The sequence below is a fragment of the Apaloderma vittatum genome, unplaced genomic scaffold, assembly GCF_000703405.1.
Source record: "Apaloderma vittatum isolate BGI_N311 unplaced genomic scaffold, ASM70340v1 scaffold4695, whole genome shotgun sequence".
Classification (NCBI taxonomy): Eukaryota; Metazoa; Chordata; class Aves; order Trogoniformes; family Trogonidae; genus Apaloderma; species Apaloderma vittatum.
In genome coordinates, this window is record NW_009718721.1 from 34,076 (window position 1) to 55,009 (window position 20,934).

The 20,934-nt window shown below is 39.1% G+C and overlaps 1 protein-coding gene across 1 annotated transcript in view; it reads right to left on the minus strand.

Annotated features, from left to right (window-relative positions):
• Window positions 1–4,526: 4,526 nt before the first annotated feature.
• The window catches only part of PTPRZ1 (protein tyrosine phosphatase, receptor-type, Z polypeptide 1), a gene marked incomplete at its 5' end in the record, with an annotated part of 98,063 nt that continues 81,655 nt past the window's right edge, over window positions 4,527–20,934 (minus strand). Inside the window, 15 exon segments of the mRNA XM_009870347.1 lie at window positions 4,527–4,791; window positions 6,343–6,478; window positions 7,117–7,259; window positions 7,537–7,683; window positions 8,710–8,838; window positions 9,792–9,865; window positions 10,159–10,252; window positions 11,482–11,628; window positions 12,583–12,718; window positions 15,066–15,229; window positions 16,199–16,333; window positions 17,184–17,318; window positions 18,058–18,140; window positions 19,583–19,679; window positions 19,846–19,866. Coding sequence (XP_009868649.1) covers window positions 4,651–4,791; window positions 6,343–6,478; window positions 7,117–7,259; window positions 7,537–7,683; window positions 8,710–8,838; window positions 9,792–9,865; window positions 10,159–10,252; window positions 11,482–11,628; window positions 12,583–12,718; window positions 15,066–15,229; window positions 16,199–16,333; window positions 17,184–17,318; window positions 18,058–18,140; window positions 19,583–19,679; window positions 19,846–19,866 — 1,782 coding nt within the window.

Below are 20,934 nucleotides of genomic sequence, written 5' to 3' on the forward strand. Positions count from 1 at the left end.
TCAGGGACTGGAGGACAAAATTGTAACTGCCAGACAAAGGGCATGCTCATAGCACAATAGTTGTCTGAGAGAAAAAAAAGTCAAGAAAAATGATTGTGAATAGGCTGGAAAACAAACAAGGAGGGGGACAAGAAAGGAATTTAGCTTAGATGTCCAACAGAATTTATTAAGGTGAATCAGACCATTTCAAGTACACTGTGACTAATGAGAGTCACAGGATGTGACTTTGCCAAAACAAGGGAATGAGTTCAGTAAGTTTCTACTTTTTTTTTATTTTTTTGGTCCTAAAAAGAGAAGAATGCAATAGGAAACAGAGGGGAATCTGGTGACATGTGGCCAGACATCCTGAGGCCTGTTGTCCCTGAAAGTGACCCACCAAAGCACAAACCTGTGAAGCAGAGGTGGCTGGTCCAGCCCCAGCCCTGCTGCAGGGGAGCAGTGAAAACCAAGACCATAATGTTGGACGCCTCAGGCTTCTGGTAGTAGTTGAGTCCCCATTTCTGTTTTTAACCCAAGCCACCACGATTCCTCTCCTCCTAAGCCCTGCTTTGCTTCTGAACGATTAGAGAGAAGTGAGTTTAACTTCGCTAAAGTTATGCAGAGGTAAGGATTTACTGCAGAAAATTTCAACCCATCTGAAATAATGTGCAATATCCTCGGATGTCGTGATGAGCAGTGCCAGGTAAAACATTGTTGATAAAGCACTGCCAACTACTTCAGTCAATGGATTTTCAAAGTCCATAGTAAGGTCTTTAATGAACACACTCTTGTACTGATAGCTGTGAGTTTCCATGACTTCTAGTCATCATTTATTGCTGACTTTTAAAAAGCTTTTCCATAGGTATTAAATCACAGCACCATCACTAAAAAGTTGGTGATGTTGGTAAATTACGTTTTCCATTTTTTTTAAACTCTCTGCTCACTTAGCTTCCTTAGAAAGAAACTCACTAATCAAGCTTTCCTTGGCACACACAATTTATAACTTGTAAAACAAAAAAAGTCTTCAACTGACATTGTTTATTAATATCCTACTTTTTGCAGGAGATACATAACATCTTCTCCACACTTGACCCAGTTTGCAAAGGCACGCTCTGTCTTTTGAGTCTGTAGCTTGGATTACAAGAAAAAAATTAATTAGAATATGGCCTTTGTCTGAGAGAGGAACTGACACGCTTTTATTAAAATCTGTAATCCATCACAGTTGAAGATTATAGAAGATTTTTTATGATTCTTATTTTTTTCTAGATCAGAACCAATATGTGTGAGTAAAGAGATTATCCTAAGCACTTATGTTTTAAATAACTTGTCAGCATGCTAAGATGATGAATGTGATTACAAACATCTCTGGAAGAAACCTTGAATGACAGCTGATTCCTTGGATTATCATTTTAAAATGTCTGCAAAACATTTAGGTTGAAAGGAACAGTTATCTCAAGATGGGATTTTTGAAAGGATTCCTTTTCCACTTTTGGTCCATAGAGACTTGAAAAATGTAGAATTAATTGGCCTAAAAAAAGGGCTCTGTAAAATCAATTATATGAAACTGTAAATATATTAATAGAATGTAATAGAATACTTAAAAGCATGAAGTTATGTGAAGCTGCAAGCCACTTTCCTGAAGAAAAGGCTGGAGAAGGAGCAGATGAGCATTACAGTTTTTTATGTTGTGTGCAGAAGTATACGGTAAGAAAATTGTGGAATATAGTTTGTAAATGACCACAAAGGGATCACAATGAACTTCTCTCGTATAGGCACCCCTAGAAAGGGAAGGGAAGGGAAGGGAAGGGAAGGGAAGGGAAGGGAAGGGAAGGGAAGGGAAGGGAAGGGAAGGGAAAAGAAGGGAAGGGAAGGGAAGGGAAGAGAAAACTCTGTCTAGATTTTTGGAATAGGGGCAGGGGGGGATTATATAGTATCACCATTCTTTTTAGCCTACGTGTGCAAGTGGAGGGCATTGGTCAACCTAAGTGCTTTAGAGGAAGTAGTCAGGAACCCACAGGCCTCCAGGAAAAAGAAGATGCTCCCTTCCTCAAAGAACAATCGTTACACACCTTTGTGTACACAACTTTGCGCCTGAAGGCTCTGAAGAAAGTGTATGTGTAATTCCACAGTGTTCTATAAATGTGTATCATTTAGGAAAGTGAGCCTGTTCAGTCTGTAACCTGTTACCCACCAAACCTACAAATACACTAAGAAAAAGCAATCTAGATCCCATTCTTCAAAGGCACTCAACTTGGCAGGACTACATCGAAAGTCTGCTTGCACTTAAAAGCCCTATTTCATCCTAGTGAAGACCTTTTGGAAAAAAAAGCTTGCAAGGTCAGAAGTACCAGAGTAATTGCTGATAAAAACATGTACAACTGAGATGATCTCAGGGGCAACATGAGCGGTTTCACATTTGGGTATGGCTGTAACAAAACAACCCATGAAGAATAGATAATTAGGTTATTTATCTGCAAAGAGACAGAGAGAGACCAGGGTGGAGAAACAGATCCAGGTGGGTAGGGCAAGAATAAGCAAGGGAAAATGGAAAGAAGTGGGGTAAAAGGAGTTTTGTGTCTGTGTGCATAACATGTGCCCTGTGTGGTCCCTGGCCAGACCTGCAAAGGGGGTTGGGTCGAGACAGCAGAATTATCCTATGATTGTGGTTCCAGGCGACAGGGAAGGGGCAAGCCCTTGGTGCCAAGTCCAATGGATTCAGGCACTCCATAACCTTTGGGGCTGCACTGCTGTGGTTATAAAGAGAAGTGGTCAAAAGTAAAAGAGAATTCAAGCACACTGGTATGTTAACACAGTTTTGCAGTCCAGCATCTTCACAGCGATTTCATGTATCAATGGCGCAAGGATTTTTTTTAAAGTTTCCCCTGTTTAGATTCCTTTAAACCTAAATTTGTTTTTGGCTTTGTTGCAGTTCCACCTATCCTCAATTCTACACTGCTGAAGTGGTCTAGGTCTATCCGGTGACAGATTTTGATCCATCACACCCCCCTCCCTTAGGAATCAATCAACTAAAATCTCCAAGCCCACATCAGGTCGCCTTCTATCCTTAGCTTTCATCTAAGACAGCGTGCATTAGCTCCTGTGGCATTCTAGTCCTTAATACCACCTCTGCTCTCTCAGTATTTCTATGCAGCAACTGCCTGTACTGAAGTTACAAAATAGTCTCATGTCCTGTGTTAGTTTTAAGCAAAGACCTATCCTGCTCCAAGCTCCTCCACCTTCCTCAGTTCTGCAGCCTTCAGTACAATCAGTATCTTTACTTGCCGGTTTAGAAGGTTACAGAAAAAAAAATTTAGTGGCTTTTGCTTTTGTTCTTGCAGAGATTACTTGCTTTACTGCTTCCCGGAGTTTGGCTTTTGCTTTGCCAAAGGAGGAAGGAAAGAGCCCAGCAGCTGAATGAATGATCCGAAGCAAAGGCAGCGTAAGGAAGTCTTGCGAGGGGGCAATCAAGGCAATCTGGAGGCCTGGGAGAGCCCAAAAACCTGTGGGCAACCAGACTGGGAGATGTGCAAGGAGAAGCTGAAAAAGGAGCTAACATGGACACTGTGGGTACAGGTGAAAGTGAAGCAGTGATTAAAAACGTATTTTTTTTTTCCAAAAATGTTTTCTGGACTCACAGATTCCCTGGGAAGAGCAGCTGTTTCCAGACCAGCCTCGAGTCCTTATTCTTCTAAGAAAAAGCCCTCCTGTGTGACAGTGAAGACAGTTTACGGTACGTAGAAGACTGCTAAGCACAGACTGGAATATTTATATTTATTTTTGCAATGCCATAGGTAAAAACAATTTAACAATGCCAAGTACAGATGTTATTCTCATAAAAACTTCTCATTTCAAAACAAATGATTTCTATTTCCCACAAAAAAGTTAAAATCACATGCAGCTATATGAAGGTTAATTGCTTAAGATGCACAATTATATATCAGAAGACTTTGTTAAAATAAAAACAAACTGGACTACATCATTTTAACAAGGCAATTACACAGAACTAGAAAACTGACTCTGTAGTAAAATATAAAAATCTACAATTATAAATATAAATTTGGTCCATGGATCACTACAGAAGTAGCAGTATTTACAGTAAGTATCAGATTACCATTCTAAATGTCTAATCAAAGTCTTAAAATGTTGAATGTTATGGAGAACAGTATTTTATTTACATTCTACTATATTAAAAGTTATATTTCTAGCAAATGTAAATTGTTATAAATACAGCAAATAAATCAAATACTAAACCCATGACATGTTGGTAGTTGAGATTCCCCTAACATCTATAAATATGATAATTTTAAGTTAAAAGTAAAGCCAGATAAATCAAAAACTAATACTGAAAAAACATACCACAATTCAATTCTTAGAAACACTGTAAAAGTCAATCAAGTTAGTCCAGACGTAACAACGTATTACAAGAAATCTTTCAAGAAAAGGCACACATTGTTAATGATAAAAGTTCCACAGTAAAATCAGATGTAACAGAAATGACTGAGCAATTGCTGGGATCTGATTTTATATATATATATGTGTATATATATATATATATAGTGACTGAACAGATTCCCATTCCCCCCTCAAAGTATAAAACTGAAAATAATAATGGTAAACTCCAGGTGTGACTGGTGTGATGTAGGTATGTGTGTGTTTAACTTGACGTATTAATTAAACCAAAGATTCTAAACTTTCAGCTGCGTTTCCATCGGGTAAAGCTGAGCCATTACTGTCCATAGATGCTGAAGGGTTTTCCTCTTGCCTCGTGCTGACAAGGCTGAGAATAGCTTTGTACAGGAACTGGTACTGCTCCTGCAGAAGAAAAGAGGATGTAAGTCAGTGTTTCGTCAGAAATAATAGCTCTAGATTATCCTGTTACTCAAAATTAATTAACAGCTGATGAGTCAGTCTGTTAATGTGTGCTCCACAATTTACTGTGTTACTTAGCAGCTTTATTAATTTTCTGACTAATGGCTCCCCCTGTGCACAATGTAAAGCACAACATTAAAGAACACACTATAGCTAGGATAGAAAACTATTTCAGAAGAAATATTATGAGCTGAACCTGGTCTTCATTAAAGTCAATTGCAAAGTTCCCACTGACTGAATGGGGTCAGGATTAGGGCTACCACTTTTCTGTTGGCTTTCTTCCCCTTTGAATCCGTTCTCATTTTCCGTCCTCTGAATTCTGTCCAGGCAGATTTTATTTTTTTCCTTTTTTTAAATTTCTTTTTGGAACTTGCAGCTACTGTTTATGCTTTTGAAGATCCTGCCGGTAGGAAGAAATACGAGACTTTGCAGGTGTTGGGTGCAGGGGGAAAAGGGCAGTGCTGGAGCCCAGCGGGCCTGGACTCAGACGCGGAAAGCTATGGGATGCTCTGTGCAGGAGAGCAGGGACAGCAAAGGCTGTGCTGCACCAGGTAACAGTGGATGCTCTGACAGGGCAGAGGAATATTTTGGGTTCTAGGATGGATCTAGGAGCATTAAGAATTTGTGTGACGAAATGAGTGAGGAGCAGTAAGACTAAACAGAGTGGGAGCCAGGGTCTGGACCTATTAGGTTGGACTAAGAGATATGGAGGAACAATGAATTTGAAAATCTGCAGTAAGAGGATGGGAAACTGGAAATCTGAGCCAAATTGTCCAAGTATGTGCTGGAGGCTCCTGGGGCCCATTTTCACCCCACTGTCTGCCAGGCTCCTCCAGCGGATCTGTCAGTCCTGTGTCACATCCTGGTTCTGCTGTCAAGAACGTGCTAATGCTAACCCTAACGTTCTACTCCTGAAGTTACCCGTAGTACACTTTTTGTAACTCTACGGGCAGTCAGATTTGCAGGGGTATGACCAAAGGGGCAGGGTTCGTAGTTTTTTTAATTTCCATGAATAATTTTCATTTGTGTGGCACTGACTTAGTAAGTAATTCCTATTTGTTATACTTTTCATGTTTTTTTTTTTCTTTCTGTAAGCACAAGGACAATGGTATCAAGTGACCACTCAATGGATCAGGAAAGATCAAAGTCCATCCTGAAATGGAAAATGAGGGTAACTACTTCAGGGTCTACTTGGGAATATAAATTCACCCCTGCCGAATTAAAACCTTCATTTACATAACACAGTGCAGATTTTACGATGATGTTGGTGTATTTTGAACATGACCACTTGATAACCATGTAACAGATTTTCAGGGGAGGTACTCTGTTTTTGAATAAGCAAGTCCACCACAGCACCTCTGCAAGTGAGTTTTCATTAACTGATGCAGAAACTAAGATGTCAACGGTTTGATAATTTGCTGTAAGATCTAAGCGTGCTAATAATACAACACATAGGAAAGAAAACAAAATGCACGCTTTTTGCTTATTACTTACAATGTCTGTAAAAACTCCAGGCCTCATCAGATTTATCATCTTCGCTACCTGGTAAACATCCACAGAATTCTCATTTTCCAGTTGATGCATCAGTGTTGTTAATGCACAGAACGTGCCTGCTGTCACCCCTCCGTGCCTTCGTGAAGTAAAAAAAAAAATTAAAAAAAAGTGCAAATACAACTGAACACACACAAAAAAAGTCTCTATAAACTGGATCAAGTTTCTACAGGTGGAGAAAATACAAAATTCAAGATAAACTGATGACTTTCTGTCACGTGATCTTTATATTTTTTGAAATATGCCTGCCTAGCAGTGCCCTAACCCAACCTTCACAGCACCTGGCTACAACTTCTTGAAAGCATTTAAAAGCCAGTCTTAGAGTTGTTTCACTACAATCCTCTATTAACCAAATCCTGAAGGCCTCTGGTCCTTCAGTATTTCAACATTTCAGTATTTCTGGCCATGAATAAACAGCTGGAGAAGGGTAAGTTGCCTCACTTTCAATAAGAGACAATGAAGCCCTGACTGATTTCCTCTCCAGTGCCCTACTTGACAATCATCCAGAGAATCAGAACGATAGAAATCAAAAGAGAACACTGAAGTGAGATAAAATTAAAAAAAATGTTTCTCGTGTTGATGCAGCTGAAACAGAAGCAGCAGCACTATTGTCAGGTGCAGACTTCGTGCCTTCTTTCATCAGCTTTCACTCTAAATGAGATGAAAGGATAGTTCTACAGAAAAACATCAAAACCAAATAAAAGCTGCAGTTCTTACTCGTCATGTACAATCATGGGTCCATCACGGTTGGAAGTTTCTTCTTTGATGATGCTGATCAATTCAAAAGTTTTACTAATAGGACTATCAGGATTTGGCCATTTTGGACACTGAAAATGCCTCACTTCAAGTACATAGTCATCCTGCAAGAGGGAAAAAAACCACATAAATCGATTTGGTAAAAGATTGAATGTCTTTATTCTTATCCTTCACCCAGTTCCAGTCCACCTCCAGCTTCCAGGTACAAAATCCTACGTCTGTGGAGGTTGGGCTGTGCTACTCCCAGCATCACCAAATTACGTAGAGAGGCTACTCTCTCCTTGAGTGTTTTATCACTGATTTACTAGAGACAATGTAACAAAATGTAAGCATTACCTTTAACAAATCAAGTCCTGAGTTACAGGTTTATGACAGTGTTACCTGCGTAGCTTCTAAAATAAAGTCTTGTATTATGAGCTTCTCCTCATTAGACAGACACTTGTGTTCTTCAGCAATCATAGTAACTTTGAAAGTCTCACAGTTTATAGGCTCATCCTTGTTTGGCCAGTATACGAATTCATCTTCAGCCTCCAGGGAAAGAATAAAAACCAAACATAAAACTAATGTTCAGCTCTTAATATAAAACTTTATCCCACATAATGAATGATGACGTGTCACGTATGTCATCAATGCAGCCAGCTAGATTTAGATTAACAATTCAAAACTTGAGTAGGATTGCAAATGTGACGGTTTTCAGACACCTCTTGTAGTGATCCTGACCAGAAGAAATTATGAATGGAGCTTGGCTGTAGATGTTTTTCAGTCATGCAAGACTCTCCAAAGCATTTGCGTGCCTTTCCTCCAAACTCATGACCAAACGTGATGTCATCTCACACTTCAAGTTTTTTCTAAGTACTGACTTAAAAACTCTCAGATATTCCTGCATTTCTAGTGACTGAAAAACATATTAATTTGTTATTAAATTGCACAGGCAGGATGAACACATGAGCTTCCTTTGCTGTTCAGAGTCAGATAAATCCCTGCTAGATATTTCTTTCTAACTTTAAGAGATGAGGAAGAGAAACAGCCTTGTATTTCTCCCGTTACCTAATAATGGCTGAAGAATCATAGAATCATAGAATGGCCTAGGCTGGAAGGGACCTTAGAGATCATCTAGTCCAACCTCCCTGTCATGGGCAGGGACGCCACCTCTCGACTAGACCTGGCAACACATGGGGACCGAGCGGGAATCGAACCCGCGACCTTGGTGTTGGTCCTTGTTGCCAGCACCACGCTTAAACCCCTGAGCTAACTGTATTACAACTAAAGTAAAAGTCCTGGAGTAAACCCTAACCTTGCACACAAGTTACTTCTGCAGTTTGCCTTTTTTGTAAGTAATACAAGAATGACTCAACACAGTTGCAGGCTGTGCAGACGAGGATCTCCAGATTTCCACTAAATGATTTTGGTATTTTACACTCAGTGCAGCATTGTTAACTTTCAACAGTTTTTTTTTTGCAAATCCAAGATATTGTCTCATGTCCTGTGTATTTCAAAATGGTAATACTAATAAAATTCATACATAAACCCATAACAAACAGTCATGAAACCTACCATATTCTGGCTATCAGGAAGCATGACTATTAGCTGGGCATTATGGTCCCATATCATTCTCCAGAAATCCTTGATAGTGTGTAGTAAGGGATGCTGGGTAATAATAAATTCATTACTTTGATAGTAACCCTGGAAAACAAAACCAACAGACTCAGAATTGATGTCCAACTATTAATATTATAAAGAAGCTTCTAGTGCACTTAGGCAGAAGCATAGAAAATAAATTGTACCTCCTTTTGCTTCCTGCAAATATTAGAAAAATATAAAACTTCCATTGCAGTATTTTCCAGATGAAAAGAATAAAAGCAATTACACTGAAATAATTTTTAAAACTTCAAAAAAGTGATATAAATAGAAGATGAAAGAAATCAGTAGAGACTTAAACAGCCAGCTCAGAAGGAAAAGACATTAACTCATACACACATGCTAATTGCTTTACATTAGCCAGATCTCCAGAGAAGCTGGCAACTCAAAAATAAATAGAGTACTTGAAAGATCTGTAAAAATCCCGAGCGGTCTCTTAATTTGTACAGATGTCCCAGATCAACTTCTTACCACAAAAGAGAGTTCTTTTGCACTAATGCACCTGTTGAAGGATCATGCCTACACAGCACTGCAGGGAGCTTTCCCATCTCTTTCCTGGATGTACAGGAAGGATTTAACTCCTCCCTCTCAGCTAATGAAGGGATACAGAGTTGAAGAAAACCCAGGAACGGAAAAGGCTGTGAAGGCTCTGTACGAAGGCAAGCCACAGCACAGCCACAAGAACCTAACTTGTTAGTTAACACTTTTAGTTCATCTCAGAAGATTCTTCCACAGGTGGCACTTAGCTTTGCCCATTTTTAAAACTATGACAGGTTTTTCTGGTTCCACAGATTGTTAAAATGCGATACCCCTAACCAAACTTAACAACAGTAATAATGAAAATTCCGGGGGGAAGTAACTCTTTCAGGTAGAGTGAATAACGGAAGAAAGAAGCTTTCAAAATCAGGACTGTGCCACCCTAACTCAGACACATGGCAGCTCTGAAAACAGCTATAAAATGGGACATTGTTTTTCACCAGTACAGTTATGTGACTTACCATAATATAGGATGCATTGATGTAGTCTGTCCCTTCACCAGACAGTGATGAGATACCCACTCTAGATCTTTCCACTGTAAAAAAAAAAAGTCAGTAACTAGTACACACACATTATAGCAATTATCTCACATGTCTCGCAGTACTGATAACACTAAGCTCCATCAATCAGGATGAAGTGCTATCCAGCCATCTATTTTGTCTTCCTATGTGCAGTGCTTAAATAATTTCTTCACTAAGGGTACTTCACAGAACACTGTTCCACACCAATGCAGATGTCTTCGGTTCTTGCTGAGGAAAGACTAAAGGTTTGACACAAAAAGTTCATAAACATTTTGCCACCCTGAGAGGCTGATTCGAGCAAGCTTACCAGGAATGATGGATGAAGTCCGATTCTTCTCTCTGTTACACTGTTTGAGTGCAGTTGAATAATCACACTGCTGTGTGTTAGACTGGCTCAGTAACTGAAAGTCAAAAAAAAAATCAGTAACTGTACAAAAGCCACTTGTTCGTTAGCAGAATCAAACAGAAGCATGCATGTACTGCAGGTGAGCTGTCTCTCTTAACTTTAGGTATCTAGTTTTCTGGCTAAACTACTTAGTGAGTCATCAGAATTGTGCTTCTTCACTGTTTTATCAGTTCAAATGATTCGTGAGCCCTAGATCGGTCTTAGAAGGAAACGCCACTTTATATTATTCCATATCCAGCCCTTCAGTGCTTGTTGCCATCCTGGCATCACTTCCATTTTGCCTGTGCAGCTGTTTGTGTAACTTTAACAGTTCTGCAAAACAGTAAACACCTGCACAGAAGAATCTGCATTGTTATATGGACAGTAGGGCTCCTGATGTGAGGCATCTTTAGATATCTCAGGTACGAGCTCTCCGAACCTGTCAGAGGAAAATAGGACTGATCTGGGGGGGTGTGTGTCTCATTGACTTGTTTCAACTAATACCACTCAAACAGACAAGAGCATGAGAAGGAACAACAATATAGGTATATACACCACAATGTTGTATATATACTGCTTAGGCATGAAATACATTTGGAAACCAGTTTTTTCCTATTCTTCAGCTTGCCTTTTTGATTGCTAGTAAAGTTAAACAGATTAAACAGAACGTGATATTTCTGGCTGGGCACGTGTAGCTTCCAGAAGGTGCCTGCTTTAGAAAAAGAGAAATAGGAAGCGAAATAGGGAAGTTCCATCAAAATGAATTAGTCCACATTTTTTCACCTAAAAGAGTTCTTCAGTAAAACAAGAGTCCACATTTTTTTGTTATTATTCTAATAATTTTAGCTTGCAAAAGAAAATGAGCCTGAATGACAAATATCCTTTTCTGATAATGTTTAAGCTCTTGAAATTGGGACTCTGCAAGGCTCCTGCAATTCCAGACTGCTGTTTTACCTTTGGGATCTACATGCAAAGGCACGTAGTTAGATTTTTCAAAATCTACTTAATGGCACATTTCTGATACCCTTACGGTTGTGTTTTTTTTTTAATTCCTTGTTTAAGAGTATGTAAATAATTATTTTGTCCCAACTGACTGCACGCATTCGTTAAACTGCTCTGAATTTAGGCTCAGCAGTCAAATTTTAGATAGAGAAAGCTAATGAAAGTTGTGTTGAGATACCTACTTTTAATTCGTTCAAACTTGCAAGCCTAAAGCTTTTTGTGTTACTGTCTTGGAAAACTCACCTTGAATTGTTTCTCCAGTCTGGTCTTTCCTGTTGGTCCAGGTATCAGGAGAGCATTAACATAGGCATGAATGTGAGTCTCAAGGACTTCTGTTTCTTTACCGAGTATTGCTTCCACCAATGCATCGTGAATGAAGATGTATTGCTCCTAGGAAAATAAAGTCAAACATCCGAACTCTAATTATTTTCAGATTTAACCTCTAGCTACGCAGCCACTTCTGACGTGGTGCTCCTGCAGGGGAATTTTCTTAAAAGTGATCCTTACAGCGAAGGCTGTCCCTCTGCAGTGACCGTACACATTTACAAGCACAACTGAACTACACGTGCAACGTATATATGATATACTATGAAATCTCCACCACCCGCAGTATCTCATGTACACAGAACAGAGTTAAAAATGCAAGCGTAGCCTTGAGTCAAATTTTCAAGTCAGCCTGTTATGCGACTTCCCCTGTCTTTCTTGCAATAAAGTGATCATTCCTAGTTCCTACTGCTGTCCTCTATTTTCTCTCTCACATCCTTTGGAACAAGTGCCCACGCTGCTGTTGCTTATCTTTTTTCTATTGAAAGGCACTGGGGAATCTATCTGTTCTTGAAACCTGAAACAGACTTGTAAATGCCCTGCTGTTGCTTGTTTTCTTCTGGTCTTTCACTTGTCTATACATAATCTTCAGTGTAAAGCAGCTACAGACAATCTTGTGTCTGAAACAATCTTTTCCCCCTACTTTTTATTTCTTGACATCAACTGCTTGATCAGGTTCAGTGAAAATCTGAACACCTAACAATGGTGTTTCCTTAAAAAAAAATCTATGACAAAAACACCAAGAAAGTGCTACTGCGGGAAACATGATTTATACTTTCTCTCTTGTGAGTCTTCCCTAATAAAGAGACAAGAACCTATGGATAGGTCATTTCTAGTACATTGCTCAAAGTGAACCTAGAAGGATGTCCGTATAAAAACAAGGGATGCAAAAGGAAAAGTCCAATCTGGTGCCTGGTTGCCAGCCTGTCTGGACATGCCAAAAAGAAAATTGTATCATATCTCATCCTACAAACAGAAAGAGTCTGTAACAGTCTCTCACTTTATACATTTCAGTCTTACCTCAGTCTGCACCAAGTAGTTCCTTTGGGTACGTATGTGTTTTAAGAATCCAAATATGTTGACTGTCCCCTCATGCTGAATTTGCTGCAGCATGCTGTCTAACACTATGTATGTGCCTGTCCTTCCAACACCAGCACTATAAAACAAAAAAACAGTCTTGAGCCTGGAGTAAAACAAACTGAAAAGAATTGTTTCTTATACATAGCTTTTTCAACGAACTGCTGTGTAGGGGAGGTTTTCCTCTACAAATTTTATTATTATATGATTCTACTACTTTGCTAAATCTTCAAGGCTGGTAATGAAGAAAAATCCAACTTGTCTTTTTCTCTGCGTAAGAAGAAATTTAACAATCATATTCTCAAACGATTTTTAAAGTATCAGTTTTTAAAGCATCAAATGAAATATAACCAAGGGGTTTCCTGGAGGTCTGCAATTTTCAGGCTTCCTTAGGATGCTCTGTCAAGTATACGTAGAAAGAGTGGCATGTGCCAGCATCAGGGCACAGCTAATGTGCCCAAACTCTCCTATGTTAAACACACATCACTTTAAAGGGAAGGTTGCATTATGCCACCCATTATAGATACAGGAGATCTTAAAGAAACTGGACTGAGGAAAACCTCAGGAAGTGGCAGAGATGCTGAAGGTACCTCTGTAAAAGAAAAAGCTTAGTGCTCTCCAAATATGGCTACGAGGGCAAGCAACGGTTGAAACTCTTCTTAAAAAATGAAGATGCAGAAGAAAGGGTTAATCAACTCCCGTTACAAATTCTGACTCATTTAGCTGTATCGTAAGATTAAACCCCACCTTTTTCTTTCATAAAATACTTGGGTAGGGAGTACAAGGTCAAGAGGTCATTTTTAGTTACCTAGTCACATATGGGAATTAGTCAGTTGTAATTTCACTCAAAGTTATGAGGAAAAGTTAAATGTATTGGTACATGTAACTTGACAGTAACACTGTGCTGGGTCTGCAATGGTCCCTTAAGAGCAGACTCAAGCTCAGTCCGTACATGCTAATTCAGTCATCTCATTTCTTCCACAGAGGTGGCACAAAGCACGAGTAGTGTGAGCTCAGACTGCTGTAATAAACTGTCTAAATAAACGTGATATAAAACTGAAAGGTCTAGGTTATCAGCACGCCATTAGACACAAAAAAGTATAAAGATTACCAGACACCATCTGTACTTCTTAGGAAATACGAAACATGAAAAGTACCAAAACATAAAAATAGCTAAAAAAAGTTTCATGAAGTTCCTCCTATGTGTCCTCCATACAGCCTGTAAAGATAAATAAAAGTTACATTTCTAACATGAGATGATGTCTCTGAAATTCCATAGTGCATGGGGACAGGTGAACTACAAGCTGAACTGAACTGCCTACAGAGAGAGGTGAGCTATGCCTGTGACCCAATGGAGAGGTCTGATCGAAGCCACATAACTTACCACTGTTCACTTTTTAAAACCTCAATTTAATTGACTTATAATGTATTGCTGGTCTCTCAGCCTGCTGGCATAGATCTCAGACTTATCACAGGCAGGATCTAGATAGCAGCAAAACAACCAGAATGTGGAATTTTCATTTTCCAAGCTAGAAACAGATTTCAGTCAGATTAGATCATCCCAGAAAGAAATTATCTTCATTTGCAGCATTTGTGAGGCGACTTTACCTGTTGGCTTCCTCAGAGTCAGCTCCAGAAGGACAGAATTCATGAGGAGGTTCTCTTTCCAAATGTTCCATCAAAGGTGAGGTACTACAGTGGAAAACCAGAACCTGCTTATATATTTTACAATAACCTGGTCCTTCATGGGCATTGTGAAGTCATTCCAGGCCCTACAAGCCCTTTTCAACCAATTTTCCCTGTGCTGCCCAGTTTTAGTGAGCGCTGACAGGACACCTGCCTGCACACCGTGGTACATGCAGACCTCAAACCGTTCCCCAGAATGCTCCTCCATTGCAAATGACTGCTAGAGCGCAGAGTAAAGTTAAGAACAGCAGAGTTGTAGTTCAGCCAGGAATAGAGTGAGTCTTCTTTTGTGGACAGAGCTCCTCTTAGGATTACAGAGTACCCCTGCACCAAAGAAAGCATGAGCCAAAACCATCCTAACAACATATTTGAAACAATTACTGCTATATATGTATCTGGTAAGCTCATAGGAATCAAGAGAGCAGTATAGAAATGTGCAAAAAAGTAAAAGGAAAAGCGGTTTTTTGCCAAAAAAAAAAAAAAAAGCAAGAATATAGGAATATAGTGCAGAGCAGCTTCAACTTGTTTAGAGCCATTATGGAGATTTACAGAGGTGGCACAGGCAGTTGATTAGTCAGCCTTACCAAAGACAGAAGTATCAGCTAAGAAATTAATCTTAAACCATCAGGAATTGTTAAATATGAGAGTGAACTTTTGCCTAACCCACCACTCAAAAAAATTCTTTTTTCTTCTGCAAAACAAAAGTGGAGTGAACCTTATGGGGGTAAAAAACACCACACCTGCAATGAACCACGACAGGCCCGACAGCGTGGCGCTTGGCGTGCGATGCCTTCCGCACAAAGGTGAGCACGGGCAGCGTGTATTCTGGAACACCCATGTCAGGCCACTGGGTATAATGGTACTGAGTTACTATACGTCCACTAGACCTCCCTTTCTGGGAACCCTGTAACGGAAAAATAATTCCATATGTAAGCAGCCCACATCTGAAAGGCAGCTCATCGTAATTGCATTTATGTGCCTGACAATTCTTGGATTAGTACTGTCCCTATTTAGTTAACAGCATGTACACCTGGCTCTGAATATTTCAGCTTTGCAAAGAGAAGAGGAAAGGCCAGTGCTTCTGTCCCATCACTTTGCCTATGAATGGAAAAATGACCTGGCACTGGCCCTTAGAAAGTTGTAGAGAAAGGTTAAGAGCACTGGAGGGATAAGAAATTACAGCTGCTCTTAAGAGTTACCAGCTATTTCTGCCACTCTGCTCTGTTGGGTGGACAGAAAGAGTAGGATTCATCTAACCCAGCTTTATTGATCTACAAAAGGAAGTAGCCTTGTGTAGGTTACTCCCTCCCTCAATGGAACAAAGAGGTAGGGACACCTTCAGAGAGCAAGCCATCTCGTTCAAAGATTGGCCCCTAAAATAGCAGAATAAATTACTTCACAGTAAGTGCTATACATGACACATTAATTGTACAAGGAGGCCGAGAGACTAGATGTCTCTCACATTTAGGTGGCTGAAATAAATTAAGTTTTCACAATCCCGCTCCAAGTAGCCAGTGTCATGCTGGCTTGAGCTGAGAGCCTGCTGGTTCTGACTACAATAAAACAAGAAGTGGACTCACCTGTCCTTAAAAAGGAAAATGGATAGCTGAAGTGGGTAATTTAATTCATTCTACGTTTTCCACCAGCTGCTCTCTTTCTGCACTTTCCACATCAGCTCCCCAATGTGGTAACTGTTTTTTCCCTGATGGTTCTACACCACACCAGTGTCTTGACAAGTATCTTGGCTGGCTAAGACCTACAGCATTCAGCTTTACGTATACAACAGAAAAGAGCTGCCCACTGCCTTTAAAAATATTCTGAGCAACCTTTAACACTCCCTTTCGCCTGACTATGTTTTCAGGATGCCACAAACCTTTTTGATCTTGGTGTTTCTTAGAGTAAAATTCCTCACGGTGTAATACGCAAGTACATGAACACTCTTCTGAGTAACCAAGAAGTTCCCATATTCTTCACTGCCTTCAGCAGGCCAGTACTGGTCACATTTTCTCTGTTAGAGAGCAAATGAAAAACAGAGAAAAAGAGAAAAAAACCCCACAGAATATCAAACTAGCAGGTGCAATATTCAAATTTAAGAGCACAGTCAACCACAGAAACATACAGGGATTCTTAATATACACGGTTTATAATAGACATGATCTCAGTGCAAGAGAACAAATAATATGTATTTATTTTGTGCTGTAAAGAGAGATAGCTGTGCAAAAATGCTTTTTATTTGAAATATTCAAAAAAGAGAGCTTTAAACCACACTGTCAGAGATACAACACCCTAATGGTGCAGGCATTCTAAAATCTAAAGCAAATAACAGTCTATAGGAATAATAGGAGTTACACTCAAGTCAGTAACCATATCTGGCATTGATTGGTTCACAGCATGGGCAGAGTATAAAGTATATGGAGGATGTAAATAGGGAGCAGCCAGTGAATTCAGAAAAATTCACCCGAACTATGGCCTTCTCCTCTCCAGGGTCTAAGGCACCCCTAAGAAAGAGAACGAAGGACAGCAGATCGCTAGCAGAAGGTGGTGCAAAGTCCACAGTCTGGCCACTCCTAAACATATACAAGAAATCTTTTTTTCAGTAAAAGACAATTTTTTTTTTTGTAGTTAGAACACGGTATATTCAAGATGTTGTTAACAACTGAGTTTAAATGTTTTCTTTAACTACATCCTACAAATACTCATTATACTTCTGCAACCAATCCAAGTACAAGCAACTACAAGAAACTCCTTTTTTTTTCTCAATAAATGCCAAAACCAGAGACTTTAAAAGACAGACAGGAGTCTGCTAGAGATAGGTCTATCAAATCAGAGAAATAAATAATACACAAAGATACTCATACCCTTCCTTTCTCAACAAGATTAGTTATCATCACAATAACTTCTACGTTATGTTCCCATATCATTCTCCAGAAATCTTCTGCTGTCGATTTTAGTGGCCCTTGAGCTGCGATGTAGGCTTTTGGCTTGTTGTAGCCCTAAATTGAAATATAACAAATGACACTTGTCAAATCACAGTCCATGAGCAAAAGGAGGCTGGGAGGAGTACATGACATTTTATGTATCTACTTTTAAAGAATCTCAAAAGCTTTTAAGCACTTTTGAATTTGTAACTACCCAAATCACAGAAACTCTGGGGTACCAGATGACATGAACCCAACTGTTATGACAGTGTTTATCATTCCAACAAACAGGATATGCGTTTAAGTGCCTGTGTTCCAGCAGAACGTTGACATGATAGTGATTATGAGATATCCCTTATGATAGTTGTTTAAAAAATGAATCAAGATCATTCAAGATCATTCACACGTAAATTACTGGGTAACGAAAACTGAACAAAAGGTGCCTTGGTGAGGCTCTCAGCCAAATGGCATCTTCCTCACATGAGATTATCTCAGACAGAAGAATTAACCACTTACCAAAAACGTATAAAAGAACAAACAATCAGATGCGAAATGCTTGTGAAATGACTCAGACACGACAGAACGCTTTTTGTTTCATGAAACTCTTCACTAAGCTGCGGCTGCTACACTATCAAGATGGACTCAAGAAAGAACTGGAGTTTTACCTGTGCTTTAACTTTGTAGGCTTAACTTAGACATTAGAGGATTTTTTAACAAAATCTGTAATATTGTGCTACTTTTTTTTAGTTAAGTCTATTCACCTTGATATATCAGTATTTACAGAGAAGGCTGGCAGGTAGAAAAAGGCACTTACATCGACGTAGTTGGCATTAATGTAATCAGTCAGTTTTCCATCCTTTTCTGCAAGCTGTGCTAATTTAACCCTAGTATGATCATCTGTAGCAAAACAAGGGAGAAAATAAGCATACTTTTCTCTAAGAAACCTTTTTAAAAAATACTGAAATGGATTTTTATAGTACGTAAGATGAACACAGTGACAATCACCTATGAAACACCCTGTGCTTAAGTATGAATCAAAATCAAAATTCCAGTTTGCAGAAGAATAAACTAACGAACCCAAGGATTCATGAACCCAAGGATTCGAGGGATTCAGAATTTAGTTGCCTGAACAGAAGCACTTGAGGTCATTTTAGGTGCAGTGACATATTCTCCTACAGCTCCCAGCTGCTGGTTGTGAAGTGGCACGGGTCTTCCGTAAATCCTGTGCCCTGTCTGCCAAGCCCGCACAGTGCCCTGGCTGCCCAGGGAGGTCTCAAACCACAGCAGGCACCAGCGTTTAGGCAGAGTCACTCCAAGTTAAAGAGAGAGGAGCCTGGAAGGTGACAGGAACCCGGAGAAGCTGCTCAGCTGGAAAGTTTCAGCGGTGGCTACAGAACTGAAGCTTTCCGTAGCCTGTGCTGATTATATGGAGTAGAGACTTGATTCAGCTGAGCAGGATAACTCTTGCTACTTGAGCTGCCCTGAGCTGCCTGAGCACTGCCCTTTGACAATAAGGCCCTCGGGTTGGCACCTTTTGTGATGGAGGAAAATCCCCAACTTTCCTTCCTTCTAGAGGTATGTTCAGCCAGGTGGAATCAGATTTCTTGCTACCAGTTTACATTCTCTTCTGCCAGACGGGCTGACTCTCTCTTTTTCTATTAATCTCTAGTGACAACTGAATGCTGAACATTTATTTTGAGCTTCTTGTTACCAGAACAATGTTGAAACACTACAGAGAGTTAAGAAAAATACAACAAGACCTCAAAATGATCAAAAAAGCCCTGAGGCAATAGCTTCAAAGAGAGATTAACAAAATTGAATCGATGTGTTTTAGAAAATAAAAATCTGGGATAGTGAGGAGGGGCTACACAGTGGGAAAACAAGTGTCCAGGCTAATGAAGCTGGTCTATTACACTGTGTAAGGGCACAACACAACATAAACCCAGTACATTTATATTTATATATGACAATAAATATATCCAGGGATTGTGAAGCTCCTAGAGAGGATAAATCATCACTACTCCAGATCAAAGATGGACTAATTTTGGCAATCAAAACACAGCTTCTTTGGCTTTATAATGGCGTTATAATGAAATCTCCTGTCTCCCTTTGGGTCATCACAGAAGACATAAATATGTCTTGCTAACTCATGCTCATTAAAGCAGCAGAGTGCCAGATGATTAACTTGAAGAGATATGAAATCTCATGTTATTTCTCTCCAAGCATTTTGCCAAACAATAGCCAAACCTTTTAGTGTAAAGGTATTTTTTTTTACTCTAATAATATATAAATCTATACTTAATTTCTTAAATAAACCATGAAGTGATGCATTTACTTACAAGCAACAATGTTTATGTATCGATTCTTATTCTTGTTGTCAGGGTGATTAGAGCTGTCTGATGTAATACCTAGATCTACAGTACAGCTCTGGATTTCCTGAAAAGAAAGAAGTATGCCATACTTTAGTAAGTATTAAGATACATAAAATGTCTTAAAATACAGTGTCAGCACAAAAAGAACCACAACCTTACACCCAGTTATCTATGATATTTTACAACTACTTCATTGCTAAAAAAAAAAATGCAGTGAAATAATTCCTTACCTGATAAAACTCTTTCAGTGTCTAATGAGGGAATGAATGCAAAAAAAGTAAAAAAAATCAAATTCCACAGCACAGAACAAATGGATAAAAGTGTTTATATAAATTACAGCTACTATATGGAAAACAGTTATGGTCATGCAATATATATATATCCATAATAACAACAAAGCTAAATATTTTGATGCAACTCTTAAAGGATGCAAGAGGTAATTTTCCTATTAAGACACTGGCATCTGTTTTCCTACGTTTAGCATTAATATTAGATCTTAGACCAGTGGAAGTTTATGCCTACGAGCAACATCAATAACCTGAGCCAAATTATCTCTATTATTTAACTGTTCATTGAATTCGTTATTGGTCCTTATAACTGCATCAATTTCTCTGTGAAATGCTTTTGCTCTCTTTGCATCCAGCTGGAAAACCTTCACAGGAGCAGGACAACGTGCCGCCCAGACAGCCCCACGGCAGTCTCAGCCTGACAGTGGTTTCTCAATGAACACACTGTTTTTATGAAGAGACTTGAGAAGACAGGCCCAAAGACTTTTAAGACTCACAAAATTTATGTGTTCTATTTCATTGATTACTTTCACCGACAGAAAAATGAAGCATTTATAAGGTCCACATTGTTAACTAGGAAATATATTGTCATGACTATAAGTACTATAACAATGTTTCCATTGTTTATTTCAATATTCATCACCTTCAGCTATTTAAATACATATATATATATATAAAAGTGGTTACCAGCCTGAAAATTAAATTTTAAATATGAGTTGGTTTATAGTAATATAAATAAAAAACTGAACCACCCCTCTACTCTCCAAGTACGCGTTGACTCTGCAAAGACAATGACTATATTTCAAATTTTTCACATCCTCTAAGCTCTTTATCAGGAGAGAAAAGTCCAGGCCACTAATTCTGGGGTAGTCTGCAAAGCCAAAAAAGGATCTCCAAGAAATTGTAAGGATACTGAGTTTTTTGTAATAGTTAAAACAAGCATGAAATGGTGCAGGTGTAGCTCAGTGAGACGTAGTATATTTGGTCTTTGGATCACTGCTGCAATTCAGGAAAGGAATAATTTTAGGGAAA